This window comes from Phacochoerus africanus, chromosome 8 (genome assembly GCF_016906955.1).
Source record: "Phacochoerus africanus isolate WHEZ1 chromosome 8, ROS_Pafr_v1, whole genome shotgun sequence".
Lineage (NCBI taxonomy): Eukaryota > Metazoa > Chordata > Mammalia > Artiodactyla > Suidae > Phacochoerus > Phacochoerus africanus.
Genome location: NC_062551.1, coordinates 49,291,626 through 49,305,114, shown reverse-complemented (window position 1 = coordinate 49,305,114; position 13,489 = coordinate 49,291,626). Strand labels below are relative to the sequence as shown.

Genomic DNA, 13,489 nt, shown 5'->3' with positions numbered 1-13,489 from the left:
AGGGCTATACCGGATGAATGCCAGCCTGAGGCCAGAAGGCTGCCCATCCTCTAAGGGATAAACAGGGGTCTGGGAATACACATACATGCAGGGCCCCTAGAAGTCTCTCCATCACCCCCTTCCCCCATTTCTGGCACCTACCTGTTGATACTGGTTATAGCTGGGCTGAGGGTAGGTCTGTGCGGTGGGGGGCGGTGGTGGGGTGTATGGGGCTGGGTTGTAGCCGCCGTAGCTCCCATAGTTGTAGGCAGGTGGTGGTGGAGGTGGAGGCGGAGGGGCTGTGTAGCCCTGGCTGTAACCTCCTTGGTTGTAGGGTGGCTGGCTGTAACTCGGCTGGAAAGTGGGGGAAGAAAACAGGGCTCTGTGAAACAGCCAGCTTAGCTTGGATGGAGGAAGGGCCTTTGTAAGCAGTGGGCTCACAAAGGCACTTCCCTGGTGTAGGGTGTTTGAAGGCTGAGCAGGAGGTGGGTCTGCTCTGTGACACGGATGGACAGAGTAAGATGCAGAGCTGCACTCTGGACTCAAATCCCAGCTCTGAGACCCTGGCAGAGCAAGGCACACAGCATCTCTTGAAATCCCAGTTTTTTTGTTTTTTTTTTCTATGAAATGAAGATTACAGCAGAACCACTCCTTTGGATTGCTCTGCATAGTCAGTAAGCTTATATGTACAATCCATTGGGCACAATAAATGGTAGTATTTGTTACAGGAAGATCTGCTGAGAAAACCAGTGGTGGCAATTTCCTAAGTGCTTCTCAGGTCCAGGCTGTATCCTTAGCTCATCTAATTCCCCCATCAACTCTGTGAGGTAGGTTCCATCGGCTTCGTTTCACAGAGATGGAAGGGGATGCTCAGAGAGATGAAATCATTGGGCCCTTGTCACAGAGATAAAAAGCGGCAGAGCTGGACCCTGCTCCCACGTCCACCTAGTTCCAGAGCCTTCCCACAAAGCCATTATGCCACCTTTCCCTCACAATAAACCCTGAAAATGAGTTCTACTAACAATTCTAATCCCTTATAAGAAAAACGAGGTCCAAAGAGGTGAAGCCATTTGGCCAAGGGCGCAAAACCAGAATGTTGTGGGGCTTGGGTCTGAATTTGTATCTGTCCAGCTCCTGTTCTAAAAAAATTATTCTGGTTAGACCATTCGTCTGTGTCTCCTGCTGCCTCCAGCTGCCTGGCACGTGGAAGGTGCACAGTAAACGGAGGCTGCTCTGGTTAAGGGGCCTGAGAATTCGAACTGTGCCTGGAGCTGCTCTGCAGTGATGCTCTCAGGGCAGAGGCTAAGTCTTCACCAATCTTAGGGCCTATCTACACATCCTGAAGCCAAGGGGGTTAGCCCCTTCCATCCTGGGCAAGGTAACTCTGAGTGCTATGGGGACCCCGGGAGGCCAGGGATACAGCCAAGAGAATGTACTTGCTGGAGAGACAGATGCTTACAGCCCGCCAGAGGGGGATGATAGAACGGGCAGGTTCCCGATTTACTCTGGGTTTAGAAGGGATCTGGAATATCTAGGGTATGTCCCAGCCAAAGGCACTGGTAGGCGAAAGGGCAGGACTGGAGGTCCATGTGGAGACCTGTGGCTAGAGCAAGTGTTGGTGATTTCCCTGGTCCGACCTCTTCTCACCTGTGCACACCGCCCCCCCCCCATACACACACTTATTCTCTCACCTGTGGAGGGCTGTAGCTGCTGACTGTAGGGGTGCTGGTATTGGCGCTTGAACCAGGGATGTTGCTGTTCTTGTTGTAGCTGCTGGCCCCTGGGGGATTCCGAGCAGGGCTGTAGCTGGGTGGCGGTGGAGGCTGCTGTGGTGGTGGCTGTGGGGGCGGTGGCTGCTGTGGTGGTGGCTGTTGCTGGGGAGCTCGGTTGTAGCTGCCTCGGTTGTTGGAGTTGTTGTTATCCCGACTGTTGTTACCCCAGCGGTTCTGGTTGTAGCCACCACCCCCACTGCGGTTGAAACCTGCAATGGAGAACCAGATGAGAGGCCCTGTTGCTCTCAAGTTCTCAACTTGGGACTCCCAGGAACTGGGCTGTCTTGGTGACTGCTGTGGCTCCAGTGTGACCAGGCACTGAGTGGCTCAGTTCCAATGAAGAGCAAAGCACCTCTTCTGCGCTTCCCCAGAGCCCTGATAACACCCAGTCATCACTGCTGCCGACAGGTTTCTCTTGCCCATGAGACTATGGATCAGGGTTGTCTTGATTTCTACTGACCCCGACATCTAAGCACTGGAGACAGTCCTCTTCAGGTGGGGCCCAGTGGGCCTGCCTCTTCTGAGGCTTTGTTCAGCTTTTTTAAGCCCAGAACCCTTCCCCCAGCCAACTCCTATTGACCTCTGGGCCTTAGCGTATGTCCTGAGCCCTGCTGCCCCACAGGCTGGATCTGGCATCTCCTGAGCTCACAGTACCCTTGGGCTTTCCATTTAGCCCAGAATCCTTCTGGACTGTCACTAAAGCGTGACACAGTGTCTGAATCTTGGTTCTATCCCCCAGACTATCCAGCACAAGCCTGAAACAAAGTAGGGCATGCTTATTGTATCATGATCATATACTTTACTTGAGAGGTAGCATAACAGTGACTAAGAAGTTGGGTTCTGGATCACTTGATCTCAGTTCTGGATTCAGCTGGGTGAATCTCAGGCAAATCAACTTCTTTGTTAATTCGTTCATCTGTTTTAAAACCAAAGCCAGTTCGAGTATCTGCCTTGTCCCAGGTCCTGTGGTGGAAGCCAGGCCTGGCAGTAAACGCAGTCTGTTACCTCTCCCTAAGGAGCTCATGGTCAGAAAAGCTGGGGGCGGGGGAGACGAACAACAACGACAGCAATGTGACACACGGATGGGCAAGGGCTCCAGGAGCAATGTCCAAGAGAAGCATGACAGTGGGAAAGTTTCCCTGAGGTCCCACATTCTGATTTGTCTCATTTCTGAGAGTTCAGCCCAGAGCTGGTACCAGGGAAACTTCACCTGCTGACTGGGGAAGCCGTCCCAAGGCCCAACCCTGACCCAGGAACCAAACATAGGGAGAACTTGGTGTGAGATGTCTCACCTCCTCGGTAGTTGCCTCCTCCACCGCTGCCTCCTCCTCGATTCTGGAAGCCTCCTCGGCTGCCCCCAGGAGGACCTCTGTTGTCATAGCGCTGGAAACCACCGCCGCCCCCACGGCCCCGGAAGCCTCCGCCGCCTCGGTTGTCGAAGCGCTTTTCAGGGGGGGGGCCAGCCTTGCGGCCTTCCTCGTTGTATTGCCTCACCAGCTTGTCTGCTTCCTCCCGCTGCAGCTCAATGAACAGAACCTCATCCAGGAAGTCCCCAACATCTGGCAACGTGAAGTTGGCTAGGAGGGAAGGAGGGCCCCAGAAGGAGCCAGGAGAGACAGTCAGCACCTTCGGAAGGCTGCTCTCCCTCAGCCCAGGACACTGGCCTGCCAGAGGGGGGAGGAGGGACTGCAGTAGGAACCACAGAGAAACAGGGCCCTAAGCTCAGCCTCTCTGACAACGGTCAGGGGAGCCAATGAAGACCCAAAAATCCCTTCCCTGAAGAGGTGGCTAAGCCCCCACCAATGTTTTACAACCCAGGGAGTGGGCCAGGCAGGTGGAATCACCATTCTTACTTTTACAGAGAAACAAACTGAGGCTTGCTCAGCCAGCCCACCCAGCGGGTGCCAGAGGCAGATGAGCACGCAGGTCCCTCAGCATCCTGCCCCAGCCCACCTAGCCTGAAAACCTTGCCACAGGAGACACAGGAGGCTTTTCCATTCATAGCTATACTAGACAGGGAAGGGATAGGGCAGAGGCAAAGAGAAAGAACAAGATTAAAAAAACAAAGAAAAAAGAAAAGAAAAACCAAGGAGTTGGGGAGGGAAAACAGTGTCAGGCGATTTTTCTCCTGAGGACCCTACTGAGATGTCTGAGGCGTCTGCTCATCTCCTACCTTTCATTTCCAGGACCGCATGATCTGGGACGTCCTTCCCTTCTTCATCGGTCCGCTTTATTGTTCGGTCTTTGAGGTCCTCATCAGTGGGACAAATTACAATAGCTTTGCGCTGGAAGCCTTCAAATGGTCTCATTTTTCGTCTCTGGGCTGACCCATAAACATTTGTCTAGGGGTAGATGACAGAAGAGGCAATAGATGGTACACTGCAAGTTGGTTTTTCCCTCTCAGGGGTGTTACGAAGGCGAGGGACTGAGAAAAGGACACTAGTTCTCCCGACTAGGGAAACAGAGGAAACTGCTCTTCTTCACTTTTAAAGATTCTTGAGTCCACCCTCAGAAAATGAACTGACTTGGGAAAGTGGCTGCTGACAGTCACAGGACAAGGGATTCCTAACAGTTGGGCCTCGCTTTTTAATCCTATTTGTTCTTGGTATTGTGCATCACAGCTCCCCTGCCCTCCATTCTAAAAGTAACACAAGCTCATGGTAAAAAAATCCAGAGTACAAGGTATAAAGTTTAGAGTAAGAACCCCTTCACCCACCTCCTGCTGTTCCTACTTCCCAGAGACAACTTGTGTTGTACTTCTTGGGTATTTCTAGAAATATCTTGTGTGACTTTTAACCCTAATGGAGTCAAACAACACATACTATTTTGAAGCCTTCCCCCCCCCCCACTTAATGTTTCTCTATCCTTTTTCTTCAGTGCTCCTTTTTACTATTTATAAAACAGGTGCCATAATTAACTAGCCCCTTTGATAACTATGTAGATTATTTTCATCAACACCTTGGTTCTTTTACTCCTTCAGCCCTTCTCTGAAACACCATCCTTACCCACAAGCCTCTAACCAGGGAGCTTGACAAGACAATAGCCTGTGTTTCTTGCAAGTGCAGTTTCGCTACTCATGTTCTTCCTTTCCTCTAGGTGATGGTTCCCTGCTCCCGAGGGAATGTCCCAACCTTTATTAAGGGGGAGCAGCAGGTAAAGAGGGTATGTATGTTGGGTGTACATATGTTGTAATCTGTGCCTTGGCACTTGGCCCAAGGAGGCCTTGAGCCACAAATGGTTAAAAAGCACCCAAGTTACAAGGTCAGGTCTTCCTCCCCAGACCTCATTCCTAAAAGCAAAGCAGGTGGCATCTGCTCACAGGAATGCAGAATCTGGCTTCCTCCAGCTACATAATGAGGTTTTCTCCTGGCACGAAAACCAGAGTAGACAGGTGCCAGGGGTGAATATGGCCTCAGCCATACTGTGGACAATTCATTCCATTGTTTGCTTGCCCATAAAAAGTGATACTATTTCAATCCCTTTGAACTTCAAGGACATGGATAAACAGACCTGCTCTGTCCTGAAGAGGGGACAGAGAAGAGAAGCATTGCTGCCAAGAGGCTGGTCCCTGCAGCTTCATGATGGAAGAAATGGGGACAGAAAAGCAGGACTCATATGAACAGCTGGCCTCTGTCCTGGGAAGTGGCTAGACTCTGAGGGATGGTTCCTCTGACACTTTGGAACCGAGTTGCTAAGGACCCTTATGGTGACAGTTTTCAAGACTGCACCTGCCTCCCCTCATTCCTTGGCTTGGGGAAGAAAAGGGTATAAGCCACGCCAGCAGAAATGCAAATACTTGGCTTTCCTGGAGGAAAGGGGACTTAGCTGTTGGTGGCTGTTGCCACAGCAAACATAGTGAGGTCAGAGCCCCTGGACTGGCCCAGCATTGCTGTGGTCACTGGGGGCTGCTGCTGGCTGTTGCTAGGAGACCAATACAACAGCTAGGTCAGCTTTTCCAGCTGTGGAGGCTCCCTCTGCCTAGCTCCTGCTTCTCCCAGTCCCACCCTGCTTGAAGATGCTGACTCTATGGAGGTCTGGGGCTGTCTGTGTTCCCTGGCTTCCTGGCTACTCCCATGTCCCTGTGATGTGGGCCAAAGGGCAGTAGCTGGGTTTCTCAGAGCAGCTGCCTCTGTAGTTTTGGTGTGTGACAGTCTGGGGGAGTGTAGAAGCCTGAGTTCAGTAAGAGCCCCACTATCCCTCATCCACTTTCATTCGTACTCCATCCACAACTCCAAAGAATCAGGTTGGCCGCATGAGAAGCATGGCTGGATCCCAGAGGAGCGAACTTAAAGCTGGTAATGAAAGAGTTCACTCTGGGCTCAGAGTGAGGTAAACCAGTGGAACAAACTCCATGTGTAGAAAAGAACTGGTCGGAGTGTCAGCCATGGAATGGGCTGACGCTCTGGGGATGTGGAGGACTGAGGATAGAAACCTTTTCTCCAACGTCTGCCAACACAAGGCAGTTTACTGTGGGATTCCACTGTAGTCCTGGCTTTCTGTTTTAGGCAAAGGCGTGGCACCTGCCAACAGGGATGCAAAGCAGGACTACTTATGCCATTCATTCTGAGGCGAGGTTAGTGAGGCTGTCACGCCCAGCCCTGCCCCTCATCACTCCGAAGAGAACTCCTAGGACTGCAGCCTCAACTCTGGAGGTGGTTTGGGCCCTCACACACAGCCCTGCAGAGGTCTTCTCAGAAGCCTCCAGGAGGGCAACTCCGCTGCCTCTCTGCTGCCTCACCAGTGTTAGCTGCTGTTCTGTACCCAGTCCTGAAGCATCTTGATAGGCTAGGGGACAGGCCAGGCAGCACCTCATTCCAGAGGCTCTCCACTGGCAAGAGACCGCTTGTAGCAATGTGGCCTCCTGCTTCTTCTCGGCTGTTCCACAGCTCAATACCCACATGATTTGAAGAGGGAGGATACTCAGGTCATCATGGAATGTAGGTAAAAGCTCCAACACACACAGCTCTCAGCCTAGCCTGGATTCTGCAGCACGTTCTCCTTCCCTCTCAAGGATGGGCCTTTCTGAGGTCACACTATGTAACAGAAGACCAAATGTGGGGAGGTCTGACTACTTGGGAAAAGCCAGAGAAGGGAAAAGCCAGTACTAGGCTGAGATCCAGGGACTGCAGCGACTTTGCCTGTAGCACCAGTCTCTGCCTTGGAAGTCCCATCTAATTTGAGACAGCTATGCATCAATTTCCCCCTCAGCCTTGGCACTGAGGCTAATGGGAAATGCTAGGATCCAGCCTGGGGCCTGCTCTGGATCTTCAACACACACACACACACACACACACACACACACACACACACACACACACACACACACACACTCCCTCTCTCCCTCACAACTACCTAGGGTTTTCTGGAACAGACTTTTGCGGTTTAAGTCAAAACAGATCAAACCACTGGCTTGAGATCTCTTCCTAGGCTCAAGCAGTCTCTAGGTTTCCCCAAGTCAACCCTCCAATCTGTGGTTAACCAGAGGACCTCCTCCCCCACCACCTTCAGAGCTGAGATTCTTTTGCCTATTAGCCTGGAGCACTGGCCTGACCACATGTTCCTCCACCAGGAGGCCAGCAGCCCTGAAGTGAAGACTATAGGTGTGCCTGCTACATCCTGGACCCTATCTCTGAACAAGTCAGCCCAAGCTGAGGAGGCTGGCGGTGACTCTTTACAGGGCTCAGCTGTTCCACGTCTGGCTGAGGTGCTGGGGGCCTCCAGAGAAAGCCAACTTTACCATGTTGAACAGAGATATTAAGACGATCTACCTACAGGACTATAAACCTCTACTAGGCCACATATTTGAAATGGGTTTCACAATTGATTTAACCAGCAAACTGAGAAAAGACAGGCAGGGAATCTTTGCCGGGACATCCAAAAAAGGGTGACCACTGTTCTACCCTTCAGGATACTGAGTCCTACTGGAGCCAAGCTGGACTGCAATTCCAAAATGTCCTGACAAGGAGTTCCCGTCGTGGCGCAGTGGTTAACAAATCCGACTAGGAACCATGAGGTTGTGGGTTTGATCCCTGGCCTTGCTCAGTGGGTTAAGGGTCCGGCGTTGCCGTGAGCTGTTGTGTAGGTTGCAGACGCGGCTGGGATCCCGCGTTGCTGTGGCTCTGGCATAGGCTGGCAGCTACAGCTCTGATTCGATCCCTAGCCTGGGAACCTCCATATGCCACGGGAGTGGCCCAAGAAATAGCAAAAAGACAAAAAAAAAAAAAAAGTCCTGACAAGGCAAATGGGGCAGGAGTTCCCGTTGTGGCTCGGTGGTTATCGAATCCGACTAGCATCCATGAGGATGTGGGTTCGATACCTGGCCTTGTTCAGTGGGTTAAGGATCTGGCCTTGCTTTGGCTGTGATGTAGGCCAGCAGTTAGAGCTCTGATTCCACCCCTTGCCTAGGAACCTCCATATGCTGTGGGTGTGGCCCTAAAAAGACACAAAGACCAAAACCAAAAAAAAAAAAAAAACAGAAAGAAAAGAAAAATGGGGGCAAAGTGAGGCCAGGGTTTAAACAACAAAATCCTCAAAGGGGACAAAGGCTGGCTGCGTACATTAATTTTTGTATTGTTTCCTGGCTGTGCCTGTGGCACACAGAGGTTCCGAGGACAGGGATCAAGCCTGCACCACAGCAGTGACAACACTGCGCCATGACGGAAACTCCCAGACTATATGTATCATTGATGGGGCTGAGCTGGAGCAGTAACCCTGGGTGGCTCTTGGACTACCTTGTACTCACCGCCCCCATGCCCCCATATATTCTTAACATTAGCCCAATTAGTTGTTAATTTTTTTTTTTTTTGTCTTCTTGCCATTTCTAGGGCCGCTCCCACGGCATATGGAGGTTCCCAGGCTAGGGGTCCAATCGGAGCGGTAGCTGCCGGCCTATGCCAGAGCCACAGCCACGCGGGATCCGAGCCAAGCTGCGTCTGCAACCCAAACCACAGCTCACGGCAACACCGGATCCTTAACCCACTGAGCAAGGCCAGGGATCGAACCCGCAACCTCATGGTTCCTAGTTGGATTCGTTAACCACTGAACCATGATGGGAACTCCTAGTTCATCTTTTTTTTTTTGTCTTTTCTTAAAATCCATGGTAAATTTCAAAGGTTTCCAAATTGCCTGTCTGCCTGTTGTAAGAATCCTGCCTTTTTTTTTTTTCCTTTTTAGGGCCACACCCTCGGCATATGGAAGTTCCCTGGCTAGGGGTCAAATTGGAGTTGCAGCTGCTGGGCTACACCACAGCCACAGCAACATGGGATGCGAGCCGCATCTGTGACCTATACCACAGCTCACCACAATGCTGGATCTTTTAACCCACTGAACAAGGCCAGGGATCGAACCCTCGGCCTCATGGATACTAGTCAGGCTTGTTATTGCTGAGCCACAAGAGGAAATCCAAAGAATCCTGCTCTTGAAGTTCCTGTTGTGGCTCAGCAGGTTAAGAACCCAACGCTGTCTTTGTGGGAATACAGGTTTGATCCCTGGTCTCGCTCAGTGGTTAAGGATCTGGTGCTGCTGTGGCTGTGGTGTAGGCTGGCAGCTGTAGCTCCAATTCCACCCCGAGCCAGGGGACCTCCATATGCCGCAGGTGCAGCTGTACAAAAAATAGTCCTGCTGTTAATTGAAATGCCAAGTGGAAAAACATGATTTATATATCGTACCTGACAGTCATAAAAACATGCTAAGAGAAGCTGGGACACACCTATTCTATAGAATAATTAACAACAATCTCCCGCTACTATGCACAGCAATCTCTATGTTAGGTATGAGGGCACCCTCTTAATCTCTATCTTATAGACCAGAAGACTCAGAGTGGAAGGATGAAGTCATTTGCTCACAGACACGCACCTAGAAGTGTCAGAGCTGCAACTCAAGCCCAGTTCTGTCTGGCTCAGAAGTCCATACCTTTCCATGTCAAGAAATTGCTCTCAGTGATGATGTCCTTCTGGGCTGCTCGGGGACTGAGCTAGGCCTGGATCACTGCCCCAGGACCCTCTCGCAGACTGGACTCAGAGAGCTGTGTTAAGAGTTTGGGCTGTGCCACCATGTGTGGCTGACCTCTGACCAGTACTCCCGTGCAAGAGCATTAAAGGGGAAAAGAATACAAGGGCCAGAGGGGAATTCCCGGCAACCAACAGGTCCCTCCCCTCCCCGGGGCATGACGGTCACCAGTAAGTACCTGATCTAGGATGTAGTTGCGTTTCTTGCGGGCGGCTATCTGGATGAGGCGGTTGAGGCACTGGGTGGCCTGCTGGATCAGGACGTCCCAGCGGCCAGCGTAGTTCCGCTGCCGGCGTAGGCCCATCACCTGTGGGCAGGGGGTGGTGAGGGGTGGGTGGTCCTGTTTGCTGAGCAGGATTCAGGGAGTGGGAGGTGGATAGAGAGACCAGGGGCCATCCTTACCCGCATCTTATCCATGATGGCGTTGGTACCCAGGATGTTGTACTTCTTGGAGGGGTTGGAGGCTGCATGTTTGATGGCCCATGTGGTCTTACCAGCAGCAGGGAGGCCCACCATCATCAGAATCTGTCAGAAGACCAAGAGGGATGCTGTGAAGCAGAGAGACTTTGGCACTGCAGCCTGGGAGCACCCTGACTTGCTGGTGACCATGAGGGAGGCGCTAAACCTCAGTTTCCTCTGGTAAATGGAGGCAGTAATAGCATGTACCTCACAGGGCTGCTAAGGGAATTCAAAGAGATGAAGGTTATCAGACTCTCAGCAGAGGGCCTGGCATGAGGCGAGCACAAAATCAAGTGCTGTTATCCTGAGTATTCACGGTATTGCTCAGGGAGGATTCGGCGGCCTTTGAACGCCCACAGAACAGACACACAGAGTGGTACAGCCTTCCTGGAGTCTCAGATGCAGACAGACCATGTGCACCAGAACAAGCACTGTATCTAATTAGTATGTTCAGAATCTGGCAAACACTAGTTGCAACCCAACTGCCCAGCAAGAGGAAAATAGTCAAGTTCGATCCCCAGCCCAGCACAGTGGGTTTAGGATTGGGTGTTGCCGCAGCTGTGGCTTAGGTCACAGCTGTGGCTTGGATCTGATTCCTGGCCAGGAACTCCATGTGCCAAAGGGCAGCCCAAAAAGAAAAATTTAAAAAAGAGATGTTCATGTGGTGGGATAAAGCTCACAAAATAACATTAAGTGAAAGGGCAGGGTATCAAAATGCTTCTTCTTCTTCTTTTTTGTCTTTTTGCCATTTCTTGGGCCGCTCCTGTGGCATATGGAGGTTCCCAGGCTAGGGGTCGAATCGCAGCTATAGCCGCTGGCCTACGCCAGAGCCACAGCAGTGCAGGATCCGAGCCGCGTCTGTGACCTACACCACAGCTCATGGCACCGCCGGATTGTTAACCCACTGAGCAAGGGCAGGGATCGATCCTGCAACCTCATGGTTCCCAGTCAGCTTCGTTAACCACTGCGCCACCACGGGAACTCCAGGGTATCAAAATGCTTATACCATTAAGATCTCAATCATAAATGTGTGTTAACAGGCACCTAGCACAGAAATAAAAAGAAAAAAGGATAAACTCTAAAACTTTAAAGGAAATTTATCTGTGTTGGTAGAATTACGGGAGAAACTGTTATTTTCTTTATATTTCTAAGATTTGTAGAGTAAACACAAAATTATTTATACACCAGAAGAAACATTTGAGAACAAAGACCACCAGCACAAGCTTCTGCAGCCATTTTGGTTTGCAGACGGCTTTGGGGGGGGGGGGAGTGTGGAGCTGTATACCTCCTCCAGGAACTCGCTCACCAGAAGTGCCTTTCCACCGTTGCCACTGAAAGGAAAGCCCCTCTTTCCAAGACTTGGACCTTACCCAAGGGGCAGTGTGGCAACTTCCTTCTGGAATCTTTTTGAGAATTAGGTCTCTTACCTTAAGCAACCCCTCTTTGGCCTAAGCTACATACCCACGACCCTCACTTCACTCTCACAGAAGCTCTCGACTCTGAGGCAGCAACAAGGAGCTGGGAAGAAGAGGCCCCCTGAACCCAGGGTTACCCACACAGCCGGGCTGTGCCACTTTCATCACATGTGGCTGCTGAGTGTCTCCCCCTCTGTCTTGGCAGCAACATGGCTCTGGAAAGGCGGCCACCAGTTCAGGCTCCCAGGCCCACTCACCTCACACTCTGCCTTGCTCTTTGGTCCAACGGTGCCCCTGATTCGCTCGCTCAGGGGAAGGTGCTGGATGAAAGTGAAGCCTGGGAGAACAGAACAGTAGGGTTCCGCCCTCTGCCCGAAGTTGAACTCTACTGCGCAATTCTTGACCAGGACATGAGGGTAGAGGGCCTGGCCCCCTAAAGCTTCCTTCTGGATTCGGAAGGCAATGCCCATCCACTTTCCATTTTTGGTGAAGGAAAGTTCCACGTCATTTCCACATTCAAAGTCCTAGGGAAAAAAGCCAAAGGAAGAGAATGCGAATGCTCAGTTTAAGGCACTGGGAGCCACAGGTCAGAGAGCAGATGCAGGGAGTGGAAACAGAGCTGGCGCCCCATATTTAAATGCATCCCTCAACATACAGATACACCTGGTCAGGCAGCACCAGGAACAGCTCAGAAAACATGCAGCCCAAAGCCCCAAAGCTGGTGGACACGAAGTACTCTTATGAAGCTCCAAGTATTTGAGTCTTGTGCCTGAGATGGAGAGGAAGCAAAAAGCGGTCCTTCCCGTCTTCAATCCTAGCAAGATAACAGATGGAAAGCAAGCCACAGCAGGGCCTTTCAAGTCAGCCCAGCTCTACAAATGCATTCATTTATTTGCTCAACATGTGTTCCATGAGTTCCTACTCTTCCTGACGCATACGTCTACAGTGATCTGGGCCTGACAGAGCTCAGGGCCCAGTGGGGAATCAAATAAGGACACTATCCTAATTCGGTAAGAGCACCTACACAAGAGCAAGATTCTTTGAAGAGGAACCCATAAACCAAGTCTGGGATAGGAGGAAAGAGTCGGTCCTAAAGAGAATTATCCTCTGTATACAAACCTAGCAGTGAGGGAACACAGGGTCAGACTGGCCGAGGCATATGGGACCAAGGGCTGGGGCCAGGGGAGTAATTTCAGGCATGGTTGGAGAGCCTGGCAGAGACGATATTCATTAATTCAACAATTTACTGAGTCCTTACTGAGCAGCTCCAGTTTACTGGTGAAGATCCTGTTTTGGAAGGGGGACTGCTTCAGCTCTCAGTTACTAAATCTTCAGTTTCCTTATCAAAAAAGTGGGGCTGGAGTTCCCATCGTGGCTCAGCGGTTAACGAACCCAGCCAGTATCCATGAGGACACGGGTTTGATCCCTGGCCTCGCTCAGTGGGTTAAGGATCTGGTATTGCCGTGAGCTGTGGTGTAGGTTGCAGACATGGCTCTGATCCCGTGTTGCTGTGGCTGTGGTGTAGGCCAGCAGCTATAGCTCCATTCAACCCCTAGCCTGGGAACCTCCAAGTGCTGTGGGTGCAGCCCTGAAAAAAGGCAAAAAACAAAAAAAAAGAGGGGCCATGATAAGATTCTATACTGTTTATATAGAGTTATTCTGAGGATTAACCAGGTAACTGATCACAGGGAGTGCACAATGGTGCTCTCACTCCAAGATGCCACGCACTGTGCTAGGCTGAAATGGTGGGGAGCAGACATGGTCCCTGTCCTCAGTGAATGAGGGGCACTGTCACCTCAAGTTTGGATTCATGCTGATGGCAGAAGAGCAGAGCCCCTAACTTATAGGGGAATGGTC

At 51.3% G+C, this 13,489-nt stretch overlaps 1 protein-coding gene across 6 annotated transcripts in view; it reads right to left on the bottom strand.

The window, feature by feature from the left end:
- The window catches only part of HNRNPUL1 (heterogeneous nuclear ribonucleoprotein U like 1), a 35,399-nt gene that overhangs the window by 1,291 nt on the left and 20,619 nt on the right, over positions 1–13,489 (bottom strand). For all 6 annotated transcript variants that reach the window (XM_047794189.1, XM_047794188.1, XM_047794186.1 and 3 more), the window contains exons 8-14: positions 11,890–12,156; positions 10,161–10,283; positions 9,937–10,065; positions 3,925–4,093; positions 3,044–3,328; positions 1,671–1,960; positions 142–333 (exon numbers count right to left, since the gene is read on the bottom strand). In XM_047794189.1, the coding sequence (XP_047650145.1) occupies positions 142–333; positions 1,671–1,960; positions 3,044–3,328; positions 3,925–4,093; positions 9,937–10,065; positions 10,161–10,283; positions 11,890–12,156 (1,455 nt within the window). The remainder of the gene's footprint in view (positions 1–141; positions 334–1,670; positions 1,961–3,043; positions 3,329–3,924; positions 4,094–9,936; positions 10,066–10,160; positions 10,284–11,889; positions 12,157–13,489) is intronic.